Genomic DNA, 26229 nt, shown 5'->3' with positions numbered 1-26229 from the left:
CAGAGCCAACCGCCTTAACACACTCTGGCTTTGTTTGAATCAGCCAATCGCTGCAGCTCCAGCTGGGCGGTACCTGGTAGATGTCCAAGGCCTGCATGGCGTACTTCACCAGCTTGATGTAGATCTGCGTCTCCTTCGGCTGGAGCTGCTTGTTGGGGATGAACTGAGCTTCTGAAAGACAGAAGGAAACAAGTTTCACATAAAATTCACAACAAATCCCAGGACTGCTAACCGAACTCTGAAGCTGCTGCTGCTTAGTCTCATCCTGGAAGAGCAGCTCACCTCCCGGAGCTTTGCAGGAAGTGATTCCCCAGGTGATGGTCTTGACTCCGCACACCAGGGTCTTGACCAGACTGCGGCAGTCCGACACCTGGAAAGTCTGCTTGTCCTCCTTCTCCCCGGGTCGATCAAAGGGCATCGCTGATGGCGGCGCCGCAGTGGCGACCGGCGTGGGCGGGGCGGGCGGCGGGATGGCCGGCGTGGTGGACGGCGTGGGCGTGGCCGGCACCCCCGGCAGCACCCCAGGGTCCACCACGCCCATCTCCGACTGAGGCTTGCACTTCTTGAAGATGGAGACGAGCTGGTAGCGGGCGATGGTGTGAAACTTCAGCACAAACACCTGTTTGAGAGAACGCAGTGAGACACGTTTCCTGCTGCTCGGCGAGGAAACACCCGGGCGCCGCGGCTCAAACCTCCAGCATCCGCATGAGGATGTCCCGGCCGTTCCCGTTCTCCTGCTCCGACTTGGAGCGGATGCAGTCCACCAGGTTCAGCAGCAGCTTGCAGGACATGGTCTGGATGTTGCTGGGCAGAGACTCGTCGTCAATGTTCTTGGCGAAGAGCTGAACCGCCAGCGACAGGTCGGTGAGGGGCAGGTTCTGGCGGACGTGGTGCACCAGGTCGGCCAGGGTGCTGTAGGCCAGCGGTCTGCACACACAGGCCTCTCATGTAACCATAGCAACAGGCAGCCAAGCTACCGCTAACCACTTTCACTTAGCGTTTGTTACGACAGACAGAAACAGTTACCACACTCCGCAGATTTTAAGCTTTTTATGCAATATTAGAAATACATAAATAATTTTATTTCCTAAAAGTCAGTGACAGCATTCCTTCAGCAAATATCTGATCATTTGTATAAAAGAATGGAGACGGAAAGAGAAAATATTATTGATTATTACTGGTTAACTGGTCAGTAACTGATAGGAAAAGATGATTAACAGCAGATTTTTCCAGAATGTGAAGCAGGTGAACTGGAGGAGTTCTGGTAGAACCAATTCACAGCTAAATCGGCAAACTGGACCAGACCGGACTCACCGGAGCGTCTCCCGGGCCGTGTATCCAGAACCGATCAGGATGGACTCATCAAACAGTTTGTCCATGCAGGGAATGAACTCTGCAAAATAAAAAAGATATATATAGGTTCAGTTTTATATATTTTAAATAGAGGTGTGCCGATCGATTGGCCACTGATCATAATCAGTCGATTTCCATGAAAAAGTGTATAATTGGTGATCGCCGATCACCGTCTCTTGTTGCCGATCACCTGTATCTCATTCTCAGCCTGCAGCTGGTCTCCTGTTTCCTTTTCGCTGCGCAGCATCAAATCCTGTAGTGAGGAACTTTGACGCTCTGAGAGGATGAGGACGCTTGACCTCGGGGTGAAGCTCGTCACAATGCATCAACACAACGAATCTAATGTGATATTTGTAAAACAAACACTTGATGGAGTTTGGCTACATCGAGGCTCAATGCAGGAACAAAAGATATCCAGATCCAGACAGCAGGTAGAGCAGAACAGCTACCAACGCTCACCTGGATTAGCATCTCGGTCAGAAAGCTAAACAAAAAACCCCAACAATAATTCAAGTCTTGGAGCTGCGGAGTGAGACGCTGGTTCTGCTCCTGCTGTTAGTAGCAATATTTCACAGACGGAGCGCTGGCGCCGCTCAACCTCTACGTCTGTTTTAAGCTGCAGCATGTAACTTAAAAAAAGATTTTAGATATGTATTGAAATGTCTAACTTAGGTGAATTTATTGCCAGATCATTTTGCCAGATAACATAATGTTATTTATACCTAAAGCGAAAAATGAATAGCCAATCCAGGTGATCGGCAGAGATCGGCTTCATGGATGATTGGAATTGGCAGCAAAAAACCTGATCGGAGAGTCACTCATTTTAAATGTTACTCTAACCCAGTGCTTCTCAAATAGTGGGGCGCGTTTGACCTTGGGGAACATGCTTTTTTATTTTTATTTTTTTTACTGTCCTAGAATAAAGTGCAATTGCACCTCCACTACATTAGGGGGCAGTGGCGCTCTCATTGGCAGAGTGTGCGCAGGGAGCATTCACTCGGTGGTGTAGGGGTTTGCGCGCTTTGCACACAGCACATAGTATGACACGAAGTGTAGCAGACCCTCAAGTGACACCATGGAAAAATATTTAACAGGGATGAGAAGACAGGCGAAGAGAGACGGAGATAAAGAGACAAACGAAAGTCTCCCAAAAGCTAAGACGAGGAAATATGACGAGGCGTATGTAGCGCTTGGCTTCACTGTGACTACGGTGGGAGACGAGGAAAGACCGGTGTGCTTACCGTGTCTCAAAATGTTGGCAGCGGACAGCATGAAGCCAAATAAATTAAGGCGTCACTTAAAGACATTACACCCCAATCACGCTGATAAGCCGCTTGAGTTTTTTCAGCGAAAACGTGCCGAATATTGCCAACAATCATCCCGCTTTGTGACTGCTACTTCAGTAAACCAGCGAGCGTTGTTGGCATCATATAAGGTGGTGTACCAAATTGCTCAGTGCAAAAAACCCCACACCATAGCAGAGGAGCTGATACTGCCTGCAGCATTAGACATGGTCTCTGTCATGCTGGATGACGCAAGTGCTGCAAAAAAAAAAACTATCCCTCTGTCCAATGACACTGTTGCTAGACGTATAAATGACATTTGCTGATGATCTTAAAGAACAGCTGGTAGATAAACTCAAAGGCAAACGTTTTGCCTTACAATTTGATGAAGCAACTGACAGCAACAAAGACTGTTTGTTTATTGCTTCTGTACGTTTTGACATGACATGATCTACTTTTTTGTAAATATGTCAGAGACAGAGCCACAGCTGAAGAGCTCTTCAAAATGCTAGACTGCTTCCTGACTGAGAATGGGCTAAAGTGGGAGAACTGCATTGGTGTTTGCAGTGATGGTGCACAGACCATGGCAGGGATGAGAAAAGGACTTCGGACTCTCATCAAGAAGGCCTCACCTAATGCTGAGTGGACACACTGTGTTATACTCAGAGAAGCACTGGCATCAAGGCACCTTTCCTCTGAATTAAGTGAGGTTATGACTGACATTGTAGGTGTAGTCAATTTAATAAAGACCAGACCACTAAAAACAAGAGTCTTCTCTGCTATCTGTGAGGAGATGGGAGCTGAACATCAAGCTGTGCTGTTTCACAGTGAGGCAAGGTGGCTGTCACGAGGAAAAGTGTTGTCCCGAGTTTTTGAGCTCAGAGAGGAGATAAGAATGTTTTTGGAGCAGGAGCACAAGTATGAAGTTGCAAGAAAGTTTAGTGATGAGAACTTTCTGATGAAACTAGCCTACCTGAGTGACATATTTGGAAAGCTCAATGAACTAAATCTACAGCTTCAAGGGAAAGATCAACACCTCCCTCAGGTCACAGACAAGATCAGCTCTTTCACTCGAAAGCTTGCAATGTGGGGCAGGCGACTTGATGAAGGAAATACTGAGTCATTTGAGAACCTGCAGGAATTTGTTGACACTACTGACTATGATGCCACCTCAGTGATTCCATATTTTAAGCAGCATATTTCATCACTGATGGGATTCTTTACAAAGTACTTCCCTGAAAACAGTTCCCAGTATGACTGGGTGAGAGATCCTTTTAATGCACCAGCTCCAACTGGTTTTAGCTCTGCAGAGGAGAAGCAGTTCATAGACATCACATCTGACTCCATATTGAGACTAAGTTTCACATCCCAGACACTGAGTGAATTCTGGCTGAATGTGGAGAAGCAATATCCACTCTTAGGACAAAGAGCTGTGCACATTCTTCTTCCATTTGCACCTTCTTACTTGTGTGAGACTGGCTTTTCTGCTGTTGCTGCTCTGAAAAGCAAATCCAGGTCCCGGCTACACATTGAGCAGGAGCTGAGAGTTGCTGTGTCCTGCTTCAAAACCCGCTTCAAAAAGCTGTGCATTGCAAAACGTGCTCATTGTAGCCATTAATCCAGACATCATCTTTGATTTTAAAAAATCAGCACAAATTATTTTATATATTTTTGTTTTGCAGGTTAAAGTTTTTTTTAATATAGTGCTCCTGAGTTAATGTTGGTGATCAGTTTGAATGCATTATTATTTATTGATTTTATGTCATTGTATTTTTCAGTATCATATGGTTTGACATGGTCAGTCAAAAAATGTTAATAGTTTATTAAGGATTTAATTTTATTTTTGAATTTCAGATGCACTTTAAATCTTTTCTGTTACAGTTAATAAAGCTATTCTTTGTTGTAAATTGGTCCATATTTCTTTCTTTTTTTATTCTCTCATACGTTAATAAGGATACAGTGTTATGCAGAGGTGTACTTATAACAATTTTATAGACAATGATACTATTTATAGTCGCGCGGGGGGGGGGCATGACAGAAAATAATTGAGAAGCACTTCTCTAACCAGAGAAAAATGTATAAAAATCTTCAAATTAATTTGTCTTTTACTGGTGCAGAATAATTTGTTTAGAAAAAACATGAAATACCTTTGGCTGGTCTCTCTAAAGATTAAATATTTTAGTCATCTAGTCATGTGTGTGTTTGTATCTGAAGATGTGTGTGTGTGTGCGCGCATACGGCTGCGCAGGTCGGTGGTCAGGATGTGCTTGGCGGCGATGAGCAGCTCCTTGCGGAGGTGAGCCGTTTCAGAGGGACAGTTGGACAGAAGCTGCAGCATTCCCTTCACCAGCTGCTGGGAGTATTTACCCACCAGGTCCTGGAGGGGGGGCAGGTGGGACAGGGACAGCAGAGAAAAAAGCACATCAGTCAGATTGATGCTAAGTTATCTGACCAAGAGCAGAAAGAAAATTCTGGCTTTTATAACTTTCTACTAATAAAAATCAGAAAAATGTACTTAACCCTCTTTATTCTGATGCCCCTAAATAAAAGCTAGGCCATAAATCAGAGGACTCCTAAGCAGTCATATGTGAACGGACCGATCCCACCATGTGTAGGTAAATCGGATCCGGTTGTTGCTGGTTTATTCAGCTGCCAGTCTGAGTAAACCAGCTCATCTCAGTGCCATCAGGAGGAAATCATTCCTAGAAGCTTCAAATGTTGCTACAGATACTCTGATATGGGAAGTTGCTGTTGTCCCCCCCATGAATAAAACACAGAGATAGGGGCGTGCCGTGGTGGTGTAGCGATTAGCGCGACCCATGTTTGGAGGCCTTGAGTCCTCGACACAGCCGTCGCGAGTTCGACTCCCGGACCCGGCAACATTTGCCGCATGTCTTCCCCCCCCTCTGTCAGCCTACTTTCATATAAGGGACACTAGAGCCCACAAAAGACCCTGGAGAGGAGAAAAAACAGGAGCCGTGATCACCTGGTAGATCCGGATGATGTAGGCCAAGAAGGACAGAGTCTTGATCTGGGCAGCGATGAAGTCTGCATACAGCTCCTTGTTGAACAACTTGTGATGCCTGCACAGAAAATAAAGCATCAGATCATAAAACCAGGAGACCGAATGGAGGACAGGACGGACGCCGCTGAGCTCATTTCAAGACAGAGAGAAAGAAGCAGCTCCACAAATCCAAACGCCTCAAACTGTTTCCCAAGGGGCGCTGTGGGGTGCCTTAGTCCTCGACACAGCTGTCGCAGGTTCAATTCCCGGCCTGGTGACCTTTGCCCCATGTCTTCCCCTTCTTTCATCACCCTCCTTCCTGTCAATTCACTATCAAATAAAGGCCACTACAGCCAATAAAACCTAAAAAAAACAGGTTGATGAAGGCCTTTGCTCTCAGAACCCAGTAAACCCAGTTAGCCCAGTAAACCCAGTTAGCCCAGCTCTCACCTGGCCTGAGGAGACACCTGCAGTATGATGGTGTTCATGATGAGGGGAACGAACTCTGACACCACGTTATGGATGTTCAGCTTGTAGAGCTGAGGAAACAGGAACAGCTTCAGTTCACCGCCAGCTGGACCGAAAATGGTTCCTTCTACCAGAACCAGAACCAGAACCAGGCCGGAGAGCGTCTCTCACCTGATACATCAGAACCACGATGATGGGCAGTTCAGCCAGAACCTTGAGGGACAGCGACCCGCGGGGGATGATGGTGTGCTGCAGATGGACACAGACAGTAAACGGTAAGAAACGCCGACCAGAACCATTCAACAGCAGGAAGACAGGGGGCGCTGTTTCTAAAGATACACATTAACAGCAATAACTGGGAACAAAAGTCTGGTGAGAGAAAATAAATTAGCTTTAATTTTTTACAGTAATATTTTCATCATGTTATTCTTATGTCTATAAATGTCACAGGTCCAAACTAAATACTTAGTCCTAGGGTCCATTTTTAGTTTGTAAACTAAATACATAGTTCAGAATTAAGTGTTTAATTAGCAAGCTGTGATATTTATAAATGAACATGGTGAATATGTGACAGCCTTTCTTTTGTTGCTGCTGTTCATCAGTCACAGTTAAAGCTCTGCTCTGTTCTCGTTCTTCTGCAAGTGCAGAATCATGGCCTCTGCTTCCTGTCCTGTAGCAGCGCTCTACTGCCACCCAGTGGTTACCCTTGGCAGTGCAGGGAGACGTCTCTTACTGTTCGTGTTTCGCTGTCCTCTCTCTCCGGCGCCGTCTTAACCAGAACAGATGTGATCATGCCCACCATCTCTGGAGAGGGAACAGTGTTCTCAGCGATCACCTGCGGGTTCTCAAAGTACCTGGCCTAGAGGAACGCAACACAAATATTATTCACACAGAACAGAGATGGAGCAATGACAAAACAATACAGGGATTACACTCACAACAACTTTTGGAAGATCTTTGTAAATCTGCTTCACAAAGTCCAGAAAGTGGTGGATCTGAGAAGAAACGATGACATGAAGACGTTTTCTATCATTTATGTGCCTTACTGTCTGCAGCAGCTGAATGAAACCTGCGATTATCGGTGATTTCTACCAAAGCTCTGTCTGCTGAGACCCAGATCAGGTTCATGAGTCGACTCAACGTCTGAACGTGGTTTCTACCTCTAACCGCCGGAGATGCTCACCTCCTGGGAGATGGGAGGCCGGAACTGTTTGTGCAGCTCAATAATGATCCGAAGGCAGATCAGAACGTTCTCCTCACTTTCAATCTGAGAAAACGAATCAGAGGAAACATGAAGGCTTGTTTTTCTGCAGCGCTGGTTTTCAGAACGATGACTGGTTTACTGCTCCATTTTTATCATTTTACCTCCAGGAAGCGAAACATGACCGATAAAATGTTCTTGGTGTGAGGACGAAGATGCTCATTGGTTGGGATCCGGTGGATAATTTCCAGAACCAACTTTCTCAGTTGCTGAACAAAAGAAAAGAAAGTGAGATGTTCATACGGAGAGCCAGTTATTCTTTCTTACTTCCAGTTGGACTCAAACAGACAAGGCTGTACAGAAAGGCCGGAGCCTCACCTGCGTGGGTTTTTCCTGCAGAAACTGCACCTCTCCGTCCTGCAGGAAGGTCAGGAAGCGAGGGATGATGTGTTCCAGGAAGGTGGAGTACTGAGGCGACGATGTCACGTTCTGGGACAGAAAAAACCTCCACATCAGAGACCCTGAACGCATCATCTCAGGAAATGAATGTAATCCATCAAACTGACCTCAAAGTTCTCGCTGACCTCCTGCATCATCTTCAGTTTGGTTTCATCGGCTGCAGGAGGAACAGAGCCGTTAGAGCGCTTAGAGATGGAGGTGTCATGGCCTCCAGGGTTCAGCTGAGGCGCTCAGATCTTATCAGTTTTCCTTTCAGCGTCCAGGATGGTCAGGAGGTACGAGGAGAGCCAGTCACTCTCACACACACTCTCACACACACTCTCACTCGTACCTCCGACTGGACTAAAGCTCATCGCCCTCATCAAAGCGCCACAAACACACAGAGCAAAACTGGGTGGAAATACTACAGGAAACATTGATTAATCAATAATATTCATATTTAATGTCCCACCAATCAGTAAAGCTCGAACTCAGCTTGAACAGAAAGAGTCAGGCCGGTAAACTCACGCGTGTTGGCGTCTGTGAGCGCCGCCACAAACTGCAGGTACTTCTTCATGAGCGTGGTCTGGTCCACCACGGTGGGGCTGGGCGTGGGGACGAACGCCATGGCGACGGCTGGAGGTGACCGAGCAGCACCGATCTCAACTGAACTGTAGAAGACAAAGAAACAGAACTAAAAATTTATCTATGACCTGCTGACGTCTTCTATCGTTATCCATAAACGCAGCAGAATATTGCACAGGATCAACTTAAACGACAGGAACATGTTGCCATGTGGAGGAAGATCATCCAGTGAGGAAACAATCTGATAGTTGAGGCTGAATGTTCAGATCATCTACTGCAGGGAAATATCTCATCGTGAGTGAGCATCTGTCACAAAGTGAAGATATGTTGTCCTGACAAGGACAACATATCTTCCCACTCCAAGGGAAGATATGTTAAAACCTTTTCCACTCCAAGGGAAGGAAAAGGTTCATCAACCTGGGTTGGTTTCAGTGTTTGGTCACTCAGCAGCCACATTATGCTTCCCTGAAAACTACTGAGTTTGTTTTTTAACGGAGCTGTAGGTGTTCCAGCTTACAATAAAGGACAAAACAGATCTTTAGCCATTTAATCAAGCCTGGCAGCTTAACAGGAGTGAGCAGAATCTGCTTGATGCCTTTGGTAGTTTGTTTAGATTCAAATAAAGAGATTGTTAAGGAACGGTTTTAATGAGGAAACTGTCACAAAACAAGTTATCTAAAGGTTTACAGAAACCATCCATCCACCAGGTTGAAGCGGAATATAAATCTAGAACAGCACCGCTTCTGGTGCAGCAGATCTGTTGGTTCTTTTTCTAGACTTTTACTCGTCATTTTTCTGCCCAGAACTGAAAACAGTCCTGATTGTTTCAATTAAGCGAAGAGACACAAACTAGAGACATGTTGACATCTAGCAACAGAAAAACACGCCGTTTAAACGGCGCTTGGTGATGACGTCATCATTAGCATTGCCGAGCTCTAGTGATGTGAACTACGATCAAAATTAAAGCGTTTAAAACTATTTTAATGCATAATAAAAACCTTTCCAGCTCTACTTATCTGAGATCTGTATTGATTAATCCAAGCGAGGGAAGTTAGGGTTGTTATTCCTGCTGGAAAACAGGCTAACCGTTAGCAGAGCTGCTAGCTTCCCTAAAGAAAGAAAGCGCTCGTGTGTTAACATTAAGCGGCACTTCAAAGAACACCAGCCCAAGTCACACAAAGGACAACTCTAAGTAATTCATAAAAATATCACAATACAGAGAAAACTCGCACGAAAGTAGCTAAATTCTAATTTTGATATTAGTTCAAAGTTTAAATGACAAAGCAGAGCTTACCGTGCTCCGCCGACAGGAAACAGTCGCTTTCTCACCGCCGTTCGCGCTCCTGCTCCTAGCGAACCTGTCAGAAATCCCTCCGCGCGTTGGTTCCTACATCCTCAATATTCAACTACATTTACAGACCAGTAATGTATGTCTACCAATGGTGTATGTATAAAGAGAGTATGGTTAGAATTTGGCGGTGCATAACGTGTTTTATTGGTCAGAAATGTCTACAATAGTACCAGCGGAAGGATAAGAACTCAGAACAAACGATATAAGACCATCGTTTTCGATGGTCTTCTTGCTCTCGGGAAATCAACGTCAATAAAGGTTGCTAAAAAAAAAAAAAGATAAACAGAATGTTTTAAAACATTTGTAAATAGAAATGGGATCTTTATTGCCATATTTAACAACCAGTTAGTGCACATTATTGTGATTTATACATTTGTAACGTTAATAAAATCTATAACTTCATGGCACAGAATTAAGTGTTCTACCAGTAGAGGGCAATGTTCCGTGGTGGATGATGGAATACTTGTGCTACTTTTCTTTCTTTCCTATTTTCTTTCCGAAAAACTGTTGTATAAAATGTCTGTTCAACATTTCAGTAAATGACAGTTGAGTGGAAGAACGATTATTGTTTGGAGAGACAAATTTAAAGCTGGAGAAAATTAGAAATCTCTCAGGACGGTCGGAGAAATCCCCACTGGTGGGTCAGGTTATCATAGATCCATCATTTCCCGTTTTAGCTCGGATTGTCTAAATTACTACTATTTACTAATGTCAGAATAATGACAATTTCCCCATAATATTTGACAGAAATACCTTTAAACTGTATGAGTCGCATCAGACCCACAGGGTTTCTGGATGAGTTATCTCTTGCGTTTTCCCTGTAGTTTCCTGCTTTTTTTCTGTAATTTCCTGTTTTTTCCCTGTAGTTTCCTGCTTTTTTTCTGTAATTTCCTGTTTTTTCCCTGTAGTTTCCTGCTTTTTTTCTGTAATTTCCTGTTTTTTCCCTGTAGTTTCCTGCTTTTTTTTCTGTAATTTCCTGTTTTTTCCCTGTAGTTTCCTGCTTTTTTTTCTGTAATTTCCTGTTTTTTCCCTGTAGTTTCCTGCTTTTTTTTCTGTAATTTCCTGTTTTTTCCCTGTAGTTTCCTACTTTTTTTTCTGTAATTTCCTGTTTTTTCCCTGTAGTTTCCTGCTTTTTTTCTGTAATTTCCTGTTTTTTCCCTGTAGTTTCCTGCTTTTTTTCTGTAATTTCCTGTTTTTTCCCCTGTAGTTTCCTGCTTTTTTTCTGTAATTTCCTGTTTTTTCCTGTGTTTTTCTTGTAGTTTTCTGTTTTTTCCCTGTAGTTTCCTGTGTTTTTCTTGTAGTTTTCTGTGTTTTCCCTGTAGTTTCATGTTTTTTTCTGTAATTTCCTGTTTTTTCCCTGCAGTTTCCTGTTTTGGTAACACTTTATTTGACTGGGTGTGAATAAGACTGACATGACACTGTCATAAACATGACATGACACCTGTAATGAACATAAGAAAGTCTTCATGAATATTTATGACTGTTGTCATAAAGTGTCATTCGGTAAATCATGACACTTTTAATATAAAGTTGACATTATTCAAAATGTCTTCGTAATGACAACTTGACATTATCCAAGAATCATCATATGTCATACATATGTCATAATAGTTGTTAATTATCAAAATTTAAAATGTTATGTACCTTTGTGTATTATTACATCACTATGTCATTTGTTACATATTGGGGCCTGCCATGCAAAGCAATGGCAGGAACCTATTACTATTGTCGGAGAGAAGCGTCTCTTTAATATTCTTTTTTCTTCCGTAACCGTTAATGCGGCTCATACTGCTGGGTGCACACCTACAAATGAGGTATCAAAACGTGCAGAAAATTCACGCCATTCCAGCTATTACTTTTGGTGGGATTTGGGCTTAACGTGGCGACATAATTCGCAAAAAACTACGAAAAAAACCCCATTATAAGTCAATGGGAAAAATCCTAGAAATACCCTATTTTTGAGGATTTTCTGTGTCGTCACAAATTCACCTAGAAATGCCATTCAAATTTCATTTTGTAGATACGTCTGTGATCTCTTCGAAAGTGAAGACGGCTCGTCGATACCAGTTACGGTTTGTCCACAATTTGCCTCTAAGCGACCCAAAGTTTCTCATTTTTCCTAAAGTTAGAGTGCGTCTCTGGCTGCTTAGAGTGAGAGATGAAGACAACTTTTTCAGCCCAAATCATTTTTGAAATCGCCATCACGCCCACAAATATCGCACGATTAGTATCAAAATCGGTCCTGACATTGATACGCCTGTCTGCTCCGGTAAAATGTTTTCGAAATTTATCTAGACCGTACGGTTTTCTGTCACGGTGCTTCAGAGCAAAGTCATGCGACAGGATTTTCTGAGGCTGTCTGAGGCTCTCTCCCATGTATTTGAATAGAATTTCAGATCTGGGCACAACATTTCTTTCTCTCATCGCTGTAAATGCTCTGAGTGAGGTACAGATATGAATCTCGGGACTATCGCAGAAGACACATAGGCCTCTCATACGCTTTAAACGCTTTTCGAATATGTATTACGGTTCCCCAACAGGAAGGATTTGTTTCCAATGCTTTTTGTCAGTAAAACGTGTTTGCTCAAACACACAATTGTGTGTTTGACAGCTCAGAGCTCAGAGCTCACACCCTGCTGAGACCATTATTTGCCATAGCAACGGATCTCAAGAGGCTATTGGCTGCTGATTTGTACTACAAATACGCATCGCTGTAGTTCTATCTATAGTGGAACCCTCAGTTGAAACAGATCAGGACTGAACTGGCCTTTAGAACTAATTGCTGCTATGGGCTGTATATAACTGATTTAACTCAGTAACTGTTACACATGGGATTAGTTTTAAACTTTAAAATTAAGCATATTGAAAATTTCACAATAAAAGCCTTGAATATTTTTACATCATGTAATTGCTCTTTTTGGCTTTATTTGACTTTTTCATCCAAAGCACTGTTACACATGGTATTAGTTTGGCCCTTTGAAATGAAGCATACTGAAAATTTCAAAATAAAAGCCTTGAATATTTTTACATCATGTAATTGCTCTTTTTGGCTTTATTTGACTTTTTCATGCAAAGCACTGTTACACATGGGATTCGTTCGGAACTTTGAAATTAAGCATACTGAAAATTTCAAAATAAAAGCCTTGAATATTTTTACATCAACTACTTGCGTTTTCAGCATTATATAACTGATTTAACCCAATGACTATTACACATGGGATTAAAATAGACTGTTTTGCATGAGCAGCAGATAGATCCTCTATTGCACATGTGTCAAACTCAAGGCCCGCGGGCCACATGTGGCCGGCTACGTCATTTTATGTGGCCCTCTCCCCCCTACCACCGTTTTACAGCCCCATTGATTGACTTAAAATAGGTTTTGAGCACGAATTGACTACAAACTACATATCCCATAATGCCTTCCGATTCTTACCAACCAACATTACGGCTTCTCGCCACTAGAGTGCAGCAGAGTCACCTCAAGCTGATTATTAATTTTCCCAGCGAATAAAATTGAAACATCGACAAGCTAACAAGCTAAAGAGCGAAGTCCCGTGATGTTTCAATCGAGGACTTTTACCGTCTACTGCCCCCTGATTTGATGCCACAGCTTCGACTCCATGCAGCTCGTGTTTTGTCCACGTTTGGAAGCACCTATCTGTGCGAACAGATGTTTTCAATAATGACTTTAAACAAGACCAAGCACAGATCGCGCATTACTGACGAAAACCTACACGCCGTTTTGCGGATTGCCACAGAATAGAACTAAAACCAGACATCGACGAACTGACCAGGGGAAAACGGTGCCTGACATCCGGCCAGAAAACATTGGTAAGCACAAACAAACTACATTTAAATAGAATGAATGTAAAACCAAAACTCAGTATACTGGAATATGCATATAGTTTATTGATTTTGCTTGTGTTTTGTTTATTTACAGAACACAACACAATGAGGATGTGTGTGAGTTATTGACAGGGTGAAGAGGGATCAGCGTTGTGTTCAAGGACAGTTCGTTGCGTAATAAATAACGAAAAAGTTTTGTGAATGAAGTTGAGAGTTAATATCAAAACTTGTTTTTTATTATTTGTCTGCTTATCTTCAAAGCAGACAAAGAATAATTTTCCCAGCGAATAAAACTGAAACATCGACAAGCTAACGAGCTAAAGAGCGAAGTTTAGCTGAGCAGTTTAAAAATACTGAGCATATTTTTAAACTGCTCAGTTTAAAAATACTGTAATTTTTAAACTGAGCAGTAATTTTACATCCATGCAAACTCAAATGTAATATTTAAAACTTGAATACATAAAATCAGTTATTTAACAATATGAGGTGTTGTTTAAAAATAAAAAAGATAGCAATTTCTTTTTATTGCAGAGACATTAGATTCTTAAATTTATGGTATTCTTTAAATGTTGTAATTTTGGTTCATTGTAAACTTTACCTGTAAAAAGTTTGTAGAAATCTTTAACATAAGGTCAATATATATTTTTAAACTGTAATATGTTGTGTGTGTGTGCGTTATTGAAAATTTATATTTGTGACAATCATTAGGTAAATGCTAATGAACTGCCTTCCTGCAGTTTATGAGCATTGAACTGTTACTAAACAGTTCAATGCAAGGTTCATTAGCGTTAGCATTTTAGCTTCAATAAGCTATTAGCTATTTATTTTACTTTTTAGCAATGTTTAGTATACTGAATGGAGTAAATCAATTACAGAAAATATCCTAGTGATTTCCCACATACTGATGAAAGCAATGACGCTAACATTAGCGTTTCTGCTGATTTTAGCTGATATACTTACTTTATAATACTGAATGGTGCACGTCCGCCTCGCTTAACGTTCTTGCGATTCTCCGCGTGCCACTGATTACGTCGCGGCGTTCTTTAGCGTCGACCGATTTGTAGCGTGACGACGCCGGGCCCATGCCCGACGGGCGCGCCTTGGCAGGCCCCGGCTAAATTTCTTCCGAAATTTTCTAGTTTCTTTATTTAATTGATCCTAAAGTTTTACAGCAAGATGTCTACAAAGCACCTATGAACTTTACATTTGAAACATTATTTAAGGCTGTTTTAAGGAGTGCAGTACACCATCTCCACCAGTGAGGCAGCAGTGTTGGTGAAGAAGAAATCTTCCATCTTGTGAGGCCAACCTAACACAAGCTATAATGACCAGACCTGCTGTTTAAACCCAAGTCTGACACCTAATACATCTGAGGTATGTGTCTTATTAACTTTACATTTTCTTTGAGAAAATAACATTGACTATGTTCTCTTTCTTTATAATGTTAGCTATGAGCCATTCAAGCTAATGCTACCTTGCTGTAAGTTAATGTTAGCTAAAGTTATTAAACTACATTACTGTAACGTTAGCCCTTAATATTAAACATATTTTAAATAAGTTTTGTCCCTCTAATTTGAATCTGACAAATTAAAAGCTAATATGTTAGTCAAAGCTATCCTTTATGTTTTATTTAGCAACTTGGCTGATGTGACATGGTGCTTGTGTTGTTTGCTTTGGCAACTTTAGCCACATAAAGACCCATGGATCTTACCACAGAGGCCGCTTTTCATTGGCTGATGCCCATTCTACGTGGTCACGTGCGTGGCCGTCTCACAAACACACTTAGCTTCCCGTTAGCTAAGTACAGCATAACGGCAGAACTGATACAACTTCTACACCTTGAAGCCTGTCTGCTACACAGTCTTATGTTAGCTAAACAGATCAATATGCAATGTGTCTGTATCTGACACACACTAAAGATTTTATTTTAGCAGAAAAGGCTTTGGACTAAACTGTTACTTGTGTTAGCCACGCTAGCACCAATAGATAGATAGATAAATCTTTATTGTCATTGTCACAAGGACAACGAAATTTAAAAGGTGCCATCAGTCAGTGCATATGCTTAAAAACAAAAAATAACTGTCTCACAATTCACACACAATGTAAGAATTAACAAATAACTGGTAAAAAACAAAACAACAACTAATAAATAAGAACAGCCACATTCTCACATACATCATTCATGATGATTAATGGTTGTTTTTGATTGCATCTAGTTTTGTTATTGCTGTCGGGTAGAAACTGTCTCTGAGACGGTTGGTTCTGGTTCTGGTTGCTCTGTATCTTCTGCCTGAAGGCAGCAGTGTGAACAGAGAAGGTCCGGGGTGAGAAGTGTCCTTTGTGATGTGTTGTGCTTTTCTTAGACAGCGGTCGCTGTGCAGGTCCTCCAGTGAGGGGAGAGGGCAGCCAATGATTTTTTGGGCTGTATTCCCAACCCTTTGGAGAGCTTTCCTTTGAGCCGTAGTGCTGCTGTTATACCAGACGCAGATACAGTAGGTCAGTATGCTCTCTATGGAGCACTTGTAGAAGGACACCAGCAGCTTCTCCTTGATGCTGTTCCTCCTGAGAACCCTCAGGAAGTTCAGTCTTTGCTGGGCCTTTTTTATCAGCTCCAAGGTGTTCATGTTCCATGTGAGGCCCTGCTCAATGTGGACCCCCAGGAAACGGAAATCAGCTACCCTCTCCACACATTTTCCCCCAATGGTTAGTGGTGTAATGTCCGTTTTATTCCTCCTGTAATCTATTATGAGTTCTTTTGTCTTTGAGTTGTTGAGGAGCAGATTGTTCTCCCTGCACCACTGCAACAGCCGCTCCACCTCCCCCCTGTAGGCGGACTCGTCGCCTCCTGAGATGAGCCCCACCACTGTGGTGTCATCAGCAAACTTGATGATGGTGTTGCTGTGGTGGGCAGAGGTGCAGTCGTATGTGTACAGACAATAGAGCAGGGGGCTCAGCACACAGCCCTGTGGAGAGCCAGTACTAAGGCTGAGGGCAGTGGATGTATGTTTTCCCACCCTAACTCTCTGCTGTCGGTTGGTCAGGAAGCTCAGAATCCACATGCAGGTGGAGTGAGGGAGGCCCAGGTCCCCCAGTTTGTCCACCAGTCTGTGAGGGAGGATGGTATTAAAAGCAGAGCTGTAGTCTACAAAGAGCATCCGCACATAGCTCCCCTGCTGCTCCAGATGTGACAGAGCAGCATGGAGGGCCGTGATCACAGCGTCCTCTGTGGATCTGTTGGCTCTGTAGGCGAACTGGTGGGGGTCAAAGCCAGGAGGGAGAAGTGCTGTGATGTGACCCCGGACCAGTTTTTCAAAACACTTCGTCACCACAGGGGTTAGTGCCACTGGCCGGTAGTCGTTGAGGCAGGAGATGTGAGGTTTCTTGGGTATGGGGACTATGGTGGAAGATTTCAGGCAGGATGGGACTGTAGACAGGGCTAGGGACTGGTTGAAGATCCTGGTGAAGACTCCAGCCAGCTGATCGGCGCAGTCTTTCAGGACACGTCCAGGGACGCCATCAGGTCCAGCACAAGCACTGTGGGTTGACAGCCCACAGTGTGCGCCTCACCTCGTGCTCCTCTACAACGGATAGACTATTTAAAGTAAATTAAGAATTTTCTAAATTAAGTATGACAGATTGTTTATGGATGTTTGTCTGTTTTGATTAGTATTTTTGTTGTTTTTTTTGTTTTATTTAATGGTATTTACACTTTGTAATGTTTTGGGTTTTTTTTTTTTGTTGTACCTCTTGGGCTGCCGTAATTAATGAGGGCGGGCCCTTTAAAAGCTGGCAGGATCATCGTGTCAATCAACGACTTGAACTGTCAAGCTGAGTAGGATGCAGTAATCAACAATTAGTGTTCCCCAGTGAAAGCAGCGAGGTACGTTTTGTCTTGTTGTTTGTATTGTAAGTTTATGTTTGTATTTTAATATTTGTATATGTTTTAGTTTTCACGGTGACTGTGGTGACTGTGGTGACTGTGGTGACGAATCACCCGAAGAAAAAATAAAAACGCTAAATTCACCCGTCGAGACTGGCTGGATAAATTCAACTGCTGGGGAGCTGCTACATCCTCTACAACAGGGGTCCCCAAACTTTCTCCTGTGAGGGCCACATAACTTGTCCCTTCTCTGATGGGGGGCCGGGGTCAGTTTGTAAGAGAAAAAGTGTGACGATTGTAAGAGTGTTAAACATAAAAATGTATTGTTTTTCAGAAAGCACAATCAAATAACCTTTTCTGGATTCTTCAGAGAACAAAAGTCAGGAAATAACACTATTTATGAAATAAATAATAACCAAATAACACTGGGTTCTCCACATAAAAAAAAGTCCATGGAACATAAACTTTCTGTTGTGCTGGTCACAATCTTAAAAGGTCCAAGTTCAGCTTAGTTGTCAGAGCAGAATCTCTTACTTAAATGGCTCATATGAGCAGGCTCTCAAAGTTCTTGTGTTCCTTCCTTATAACCTTTTTGTAGGTTCCAGTAGCTTGTAGACGTCGCTGTTTGCAGCTCATCAACTTCCCTGTGAAACCCACAAAGCAAGCAGGCTGAGAAACTGAACATAACCTCCACAGCACAACCAGTACCACTACCAGTATGGCTGTGGAGATGGATTTTATCCCAGTAGATTTTATTATGATTATATTTTTATACTCAGAATGACTCATTCAAATCAGAAAAATGACCTTACCTTTGTTCATCAGTGTGAACTGTGGGCGTGCATCTGACTGGTGAGAAGTTGAATGTCAGGTTCCATTCTAGTCACTGCCAGTCTCAAACACTGATGCAGATGTTCATCTGTCAATCTTGATCTCATTGACGTTTTCAACAGTTTCATACGGGAAAAGGTTTGCTCGCAGATATACGTGCTGCCAAAAAGTGTGGACATCTTCATTGCGTGTTTTCTGATGTTGGGGTTCGTGTCGTTTGGGAGGAAGCCATAGAAGTCAATGAGACTGTTGGGCTTGAACGCATCTTTCAGAACATCACAGTTCTGTAACTCGGCCAACTCAAACTGATGAGAAGGCTGGGCTTCATTGATGTCGGCAACAAAGGGCTTCTGGAAAAGACGGATTTCTTTTGCGTAAATATGTAGTTCACGGAATCGCACACCGAACTCCGCCTTTAGCATTTCCAGTGCTTCCACACACTTTTCAGCTGGAAAAGGGACCGCTGGGTTCTCTGCAGAGAGATTTTGTGTAGCAGGGAGATGGATAAAACGGTGCTTTTTCACTTGTCCCAGAAGCAGCTCTAGTTTCACCTCAAATGCTTTGATGTGGGAATACATTTCACAAATGAGTTTCCCCTGGCCTTGTAGCTGCAAGTTAAAGCTGTTCAGCATTTCTGTCATGTCTGTTAAAAATGCGAGATGCCATTTCCATTCTGGGTCTTTCAGCTCTGGCACAGTTTTGTTTTGTGAATGAAGAAATGCGTTAATTTCAGGTAGCAGCTCGTAAAAACGCTTCAGAACTCTGCCCCGGCTCAACCATCGGACCTCTGTGTAGCACAGCACATCCCCGTGCGCAGATTCCAGTTCAGACAGGAATTCTTGGAACTGCCTGTGTTTAAGACCCTTTGCTCTGATGAAGTTTATGCATGACACCACAACCTTCATGACAGAATTCCACGTCAACACTTTGCAGCACAGTGCTTGCTGGTGAATTAGGCAGTGGACTTGTAGCGGGGCGGTGAGACCTCGTTCTTCAATCTCCCGGTTCATGCGTCCTATTAGACCCCGAGACATGCCCACCATACTAGGGGCCCTGTCAGTTGTGATGCTGGCCAGCTTTGACCAGTCCAGGTCCAACTCTTCCATGGTTTGGTGCACTTTGCCGAAAATGTCCTCCCCCGTCGTAGTCCCTTTGAGACTTTGGAGGGCTGCCAGCTCCTCGCACATCTCAAAGTTTGCAGTAACTCCACGAATAAAAATGAGCAGCTGCGCGGTGTCCTGCACGTCCGTGCTCTCATCCAGTGCTAACGAAAAAAATTCAAACTCTTTCGCCTTCTGCTGCAGCTGGGTATATACATTACCGCCGATTTCTTCAATGCGTCTGGTGATTGTACTGGCTGATAGACTCACGGCATTAAAGACGTCTTTCTTCTCGGGACACACCTCCTCCGCTACAGCTCTCATGCATTTCTTGACAAATTCTCCGTCAGTGAAAGGTTTACCGCTGCTTGCTATCAGTTGAGCAACCCGAAAGCTGGCCCGAACAGATGACTGGTTCAGCTGAACTTGGCGTACAAATGTATTCTGCTGAGCTAACAATCCACTTTTTAGCTTTGAGAGTTTGTCTGCTCGCATTTGGCCTTGCAAGCTATCATACTTGTCTTTATGATGGGATTCATAGTGTCTCCGCAGATTGTATTCTTTGAATACCGCCACCGCCTCTTGACAGATGAGACAGGCAGCCTTTTCTTTGCATTGGACAAAAAAATAATCGTTTGTCCATTGCAGGTTAAATGCCCTGCATTCTGAATCAATTTTTCTCTTACCTAATCTTTTCGCCATTATTCCGTTCGCTCTTTGAGAGGGGCGGGTTTAAGATTTTTTGATGGGGGTTGCCAGATAGGCAACATCCATCCACCCTTCTGGGGTCTGTTATATGTTACGCATATATGTCGTTATACGTTATATGTCATCAATATAACTGATATATGTCAATTATATGCATGTATAAAATAGTTACTAACTAATAGTTAATAATAAATAAAGTTCATTACTAAGGAACATTTTATTGCAAAAGTCCAACTTATCAAATAAAAATGCACATATATGAAAATACTCTGGTATTGTTCAGGGGGCCGGACCAAATGTGGAGGCGGGCCGCATCTGGCCCGCGGGCCGTAGTTTGGGGACCACTGCTCTACAACGAGGGGTGTGGTGTTGTGGGTCGCTTGGTGTAGTGTGGCTGCCTCTGTTGGCTTCACCTCAAAGCGGGCAAAGAAGAGGTTCAGCTCCTCTGCCAGCGTGGCGTCGCCTTCCGCAGCTGCGAGGTTGGTCCTGTAGTTGGTGAGATGCTGGATTCCCTGCCACACCTGCCTGCTGTTGTTGCTGTCAAGGTAGCCCTCTATCCTCCTCCTGTTGTCAGACTTAGCCATTCTGATGCCGCTCTTCAAGTTAGCTCGGGCTGTACTGTAGGCGTCCTGTCCCCAGACCTGAAGGCGGTATTCCTGGTCTTTAGCAGTCGCTGGACCTCCTGAGTCATCCAGGGCTTCTGGTTTGGGAAGACCCGGATGCGTTTATCCACAGCTACAGTGTCAATACAGTTCTTGATGTAGCACAGTACACTGTCTGTAAAAACCTCCAGGTCCTGATGTTCAAAAACATCCCAGTTTGTCCCGTCGAAACAGTCCTGCAGCTGCTGTGTCGCATCCTGGGGCCAGGATTTGATGGTTTTGGTGATGGTTGGAGCAGTTTTCCTGAGGGGGGCATAAGCAGGAATTAAATGCAGGGACAGGTGATCGGACTGACCCAGGTGAGGAAGTGGTCTAGCCCTGTAGCCTAGCTTGATGTTGGAGTAGACTTTGTCCAGAGTGTTAGCCTCTCTTGTAGCACACTTTACATGCTGGTGGAACTTGGGGAGCGCCGTCTTCAAGTCTGCATGGCTGAAGTCCCCCGCTATGATGTGCACAGCATCTGGATAGATGCTGTAGCAGTCCCTCAGACCCAAGAAAACACAGAGAGCTTCGACGGGTGTAGTAGCTTTGTATTTGCTTCTTTCACAGCCAAGTTTGCTGAATAGCACTGAAATATACCGTGCTCCAAATACACCGTGAAAACTAAAGGAAAAGACACAAAACATGAATACATTACATAAAAAAACCCGCTAACTTCACAAACTAATGCTGTTCTAAGCATGTACCTCGCTCCGCTGTCCAAGGGCTGCAAAGTCCACGGCGGCAAAGTCCGTGCAGTGCTGCCTCTAGCCTTCTTTGAAGAAAGTGCGCTAACCCAGAGTCACAAAGATGAAGAACATCCTCCTCCTCCTGTCCGTGGGATATTCCCGCCCAAAGCTCTGACCGACTAGCAACACTTCCTCTCATTCTCCACCTCAAATGAAGGCACCAACTCAGAGTGAACCAACCCACAGCGCCCCCAGTGGGCACCATGGGTAGCAACCCACAAACAGCACAAACAATGGAATGGGCATTTACAGATGCTCTGCAGATGGCTAATGCTGCCATGCAAAAGTCCAATAGCTGTTTTAGCATTAGCATCCGGTGGTATGTAAACAGCGGTTACCATGACTACGGTGAACTCTCTGGGGAGGTATATTGGTCTGCATCTAACAGTCACATACTCCAGGTCTGGGGAGCAATGGCTGATGACAGTCGCTGTGTTAGTAACCAGGTGTTGTTCAGGTACACACAGAGCCCTCCTCCTCTGCTCTTACCGGAGTCCTTCGTTCTGTCGCGGCGCTGTACTGTGTAGCCTGCTAGCTCGATGGCAGAGTCCGCTACGTCTGGATGCAGCCAGGTCTCCGTGATCAGAAGAATACAGCTGTCCTTCGCTGCGCTGTGAGATGCAGCCTGTAGTCTCAGTTCATCCATCTTGTTTGCAAGGGATCTGGCGTTGGAGAGAAACAGGCTGGGGAGCGGTGGTTTGTGTGGTTGCCTCCGTAGCCTAGCTAGCAGGCCGGGCCTGCAGCCCCGCTTCTGCCTTCTCTCTCTACGCCGCCGTCGCTTCCTCCCTGCTGCGATGGTAATCCACGGCGCGCCGGGGCTCCTCGCTATGTCCCCCGGAATATTGAACAAGTTGAAAATCAGCTGTAACATCTCGTTCGTAGCGGGCACCGATCGTCAGGAGATCGTCCCGACTGTATATTTTGTTTGTCCGACATGACGGAACACAAATCAACACGTACACAAGCAGCCAAACATAACATAGCACCGACCGAGAGAGCAACGGGCCGCTGCAACTGCGTGCGCCGCCATCTTGGGAAAAGTACAGCTAGTCAATCAACCATCGCTGTGTTCAGGGAAGCGCTGATCAATAATCGAGAAATAAATATCAAGCCTGGAAACTTGATATCGTAACAAACTGAATGTTATGTTTTTAACGTAATCTTTGCTCGTCTTGCGGGGCGCAGGCGGTTGCCACGGTAACAGGTGTGCTTAAACTACAAAGAGAGAGAGAGATGTTGAGGCGCTTATCAAGCTCAAATACATTCACATGCTTTCACACACTAATATTCTCACACAAAGGCCCTTTGTAATTGTAACATCTATAGAAACTCCTCAGACTCCCGTCTCCCAGGAAATAGAAACTTAGTTGATAAAATGACGTAAGACATCAGATGACCACCAGGTGCATCCGTAGTATAGTAAACAAATCTTCCCGTTTTTGATCAGATGCTGTATAGACTCGGTCACATCCACACCTAGTCTGTAAGGGTAAGCGTCTCCTTTTTTAGCGCTAAAAAAGAATAAAATAAGTAAAGTCTGATTACTTGTACTGGCTGATTTTCTGCTCTGTGTGCGGTACATTTTTGATCCATTTTTCAACAGAGAGTAAAAAGGTAGGAGTGGTTTTGAGTTGATCACCTGTTCGGGTTATTTTACCTTTGTTTCCCTTTGCTGTGGCTCATTACAGCCACAGCAAAACACAGCCACGGCTGAACCATAAAACATGAGGCGGAGGTAAAAAAAAAAAAAAAACTTGCGGAAGCATTGCTATTGCCAAAAACAGTAGCTGTAATCAAATGCAAAAGTCATGACTTATCAGACACAATGATTGCAAAAGGTAATCAAGCAGCGGACAGAGCAGCTAAAGTAGCTGCGGGGTACACCAATTTGGCCATGGTGTGTTCCTCGGAGGAGGAATTACATGACAAACTCACACTGGAGGAGGTGGTAAGATGCCAAAAGGGGGTGCCACTTGAAGAGAAAAAACATGTGGAAACACAGAGGGGCCACTGAAACAAATGGATGCTGGAGGGGCCCAGACGGCAGGTTAATTCTGCCCCCTGGGAGGAAACAGGAGCTGTTCCAGGAAGCTCATGGGGTTGGACATGTGGGAACTAAACAGATGATGCATAATCTTAAAGACTGGTGGCATCCCCAAATGATCAACATGGTGAAACAGTTTGTAAATAATTGTGAAATGTGTGGACAGGTTAACCCTAAGAAAACTTTGAAGCCACATCAGGGACAGTTTCTTCCACTCACAGGTCCAGGGAAAGAGGTTGTGTTGGATTTCACTGACATGATAAACATGGTGCAAGGCAAAAAATATTTGTTGGTTTGTGTTGATGCTTTCACAGGATGGCCTGAAGCGTGGCCAGCAGCGAGAGAAGACAGTAAAACGGTCATAAAATGTCTGATCAACCATTACATCCCCAGGCACGGTTTTCCAGAAAAAATCAGATCAGACAATGGAACACATTTCAGAAACAAGGACCTGCGAACAGTGGAAGCTCATCTTGGTTTGAAACACAAGTTCGGTACGGTTTATCACCCGGAATCCTAAGGCAAAGCAGAACGAATGAATCAAAATTTAAAAACAAAATTGGCTAAAGTTTGTGCACAAACTAAATTAACAGTGACCACGGCGCTAGAAGGACTTAAGGCCCTTAGTAAAACGATGCATGAGCACTCTGGAGTTTCAAACCCCTTGGATAAGTGGTTCACTGATCTGTTTGGAAAATATAAAGAAATCATCACCTCTTTGCTCCTTTCTGTGACAACTTTCTTTGCCCTCCTGATCACCTGTGGTTGCTGCTGTGTCCCCTGTCTGAGGTCATTGGCGGTGCGGTGCATCACCTCAACCATAGAGAAAGGCAGCAGTAGTGATGGAAATCCACCTGCCTATCAGATGCTATCCCGGAGACGTGAAAGAACCGTGAAATTCCAGATTGCCAGAGTTTAAGGGCAGTACTAGTATCCAGTGACAAAAGAAAATTTTCCTTCACTTCAATGTTCTCTATATAATCCATTGATTTCGCTTTTGTTGTGTTTTTTCTTGCAGAATGAAGTCCAATCCTTTCTGGGTGTGCCGGGGTGTGAGACTGTGGGCGCCTTCCACGATTGTTGGACCGAGTTACAGCCGAAATCCCACACTGAAGCCTTCCAGGCACTGTCGGGGTTTCCCAGCGGCCGCGCCGGCTCTACATCTGGACACACGCAGAAACTGATTTGACGTTGATAGGTCTCGCTATAGAGAGGCTGCAGTGATTTGATTTCATTAGAATGATTAAAGTTTGATCAGAAAACATTTTTACTTACTTTTAATCCTAGTTTAATCATGCCAGTGTATTTTGAGTGTACTGCCTTCAATCCTGATTTACTTTATTGATTTGATGTTTTACGAATGTGTTCATTGTTCTGTGCCTTTCAATACTCAGAATTCTAAGCTTTTCTTACCATTTCATTCCGTTTAACCTTGCATCCTTTTCGTAGTTCATTAACTTTTACATATTACATAGAAATCTCACCTTTTAGTCTTCTGACAATGTGTTCATTTTTGCATACTACCTAACATTTCACTGATTTTACAAATAATTTTAACCTAACACTTCACTATTGCATTTTTATTAAGTTCCACACATTATCCTAACATTTTGTTCACTTAGCACTTTTGTAGAACTTAACTTCGTAACTGTGACTTTTCACCTTGTTTTTAAATACTAACAATAAAACAAAAAAAATATATACAAAACCTAACACAAAATTTTAGACTTTGCTCTTTTGAGTTCATTACCCTCCTGTGGCATGGCGTTGACCTGAGGTAACTACAGAATGAATATAATGTAAAATCAGACATATGAAGTAATAATGACAACATTTGGTTTCAAACAGTGCAATGATATTCTGCATGTGTGATTACAGACAAATAATAAAATAATAATAAAAAAAAAATGATTAAGACAAAACTCACAAGACTACGGATAACATTTTTATTGAAAATAAATATAATGTATAAAACAACAGAAACAGCTGACATAGTCATGCCATGGGTGGTTGACTAACATTTCCCTAAACCCTAACACCCTTCAAAATTTTGTTTCTATTTGTGCATTTCTCCAGATTGTAAGGGGGACATTGTGATTTTTTCCACCGCCTGAGAGGCCAGGGGTGCCCTGTCCGTTTTTACCCCCAAAATATGTGATGAAATGAAACGAAAAACATTGGTGGAGGATGCGGGAGGACGAAGCCTCAGGGGGAAGTTTTCCGGAAGGGACAGTGTCTACTCGAGGATGTACAGCCCCCTCTTTTATTCTTTTCGTTATTTTCCATTTTTCTTGTTTTGTGTGGTCTCGTTGAGACCAAAAGGGGGAGCTGTTGAGGCGCTTATCAAGCTCAAATACATTCACATGCTTTCACACACTAATATTCTCACACAAAGGCCCTTTGTAATTGTAACATCTATAGAAACTCCTCAGACTCCCGTCTCCCAGGAAATAGAAACTTAGTTGATAAAATGACGTAAGACATCAGATGACCACCAGGTGCATCCGTAGTATAGTAAACAAATCTTCCCGTTTTTGATCAGATGCTGTATAGACTCGGTCACATCCACACCTAGTCTGTAAGGGTAAGCGTCTCCTTTTTTAGCGCTAAAAAAGAATAAAATAAGTAAAGTCTGATTACTTGTACTGGCTGATTTTCTGCTCTGTGTGCGGTACATTTTTGATCCATTTTTCAACAGAGAGTAAAAAGGTAGGAGTGGTTTTGAGTTGATCACCTGTTCGGGTTAT

General features: G+C 43.4%; 1 protein-coding gene and 1 long non-coding RNA gene across 3 annotated transcripts in view; both read right to left on the bottom strand.

Annotated features, from left to right (window-relative positions):
• The window catches only part of trrap (transformation/transcription domain-associated protein), a 59979-nt gene extending 50260 nt beyond the window's left edge, over positions 1-9719 (bottom strand). For both annotated transcript variants that reach the window (XM_032574670.1, XM_032574671.1), the window contains exons 1-16: positions 9627-9719; positions 8276-8418; positions 7876-7925; positions 7688-7798; positions 7474-7578; positions 7292-7375; positions 7047-7103; positions 6842-6967; positions 6280-6357; positions 6091-6179; positions 5623-5719; positions 4875-5013; positions 1315-1393; positions 693-927; positions 283-619; positions 74-171 (exon numbers count right to left, since the gene is read on the bottom strand). In XM_032574670.1, coding sequence (XP_032430561.1) covers positions 74-171; positions 283-619; positions 693-927; positions 1315-1393; positions 4875-5013; positions 5623-5719; positions 6091-6179; positions 6280-6357; positions 6842-6967; positions 7047-7103; positions 7292-7375; positions 7474-7578; positions 7688-7798; positions 7876-7925; positions 8276-8375 — 1785 coding nt within the window. In that variant the 5' untranslated portion in view covers positions 8376-8418; positions 9627-9719. The remainder of the gene's footprint in view (positions 1-73; positions 172-282; positions 620-692; positions 928-1314; positions 1394-4874; positions 5014-5622; positions 5720-6090; positions 6180-6279; positions 6358-6841; positions 6968-7046; positions 7104-7291; positions 7376-7473; positions 7579-7687; positions 7799-7875; positions 7926-8275; positions 8419-9626) is intronic.
• An 11500-nt stretch (positions 9720-21219) lies between these two features.
• On the bottom strand, positions 21220-22466 carry LOC116727307 (uncharacterized). Its single transcript, XR_004340782.1, has 2 exons — positions 21397-22466; positions 21220-21313 (listed from the first exon to the last, which is right to left on the bottom strand). It is a non-coding gene; the product is annotated as an uncharacterized LOC116727307 (long non-coding RNA).
• Positions 22467-26229: the final 3763 nt, after the last annotated feature.

Source organism: Xiphophorus hellerii, chromosome 10 (assembly GCF_003331165.1).
Source record: "Xiphophorus hellerii strain 12219 chromosome 10, Xiphophorus_hellerii-4.1, whole genome shotgun sequence".
Lineage (NCBI taxonomy): Eukaryota > Metazoa > Chordata > Actinopteri > Cyprinodontiformes > Poeciliidae > Xiphophorus > Xiphophorus hellerii.
Note: the sequence above shows the minus strand (reverse complement) of the source record. Positions and strands in the feature narration are given on the sequence as shown.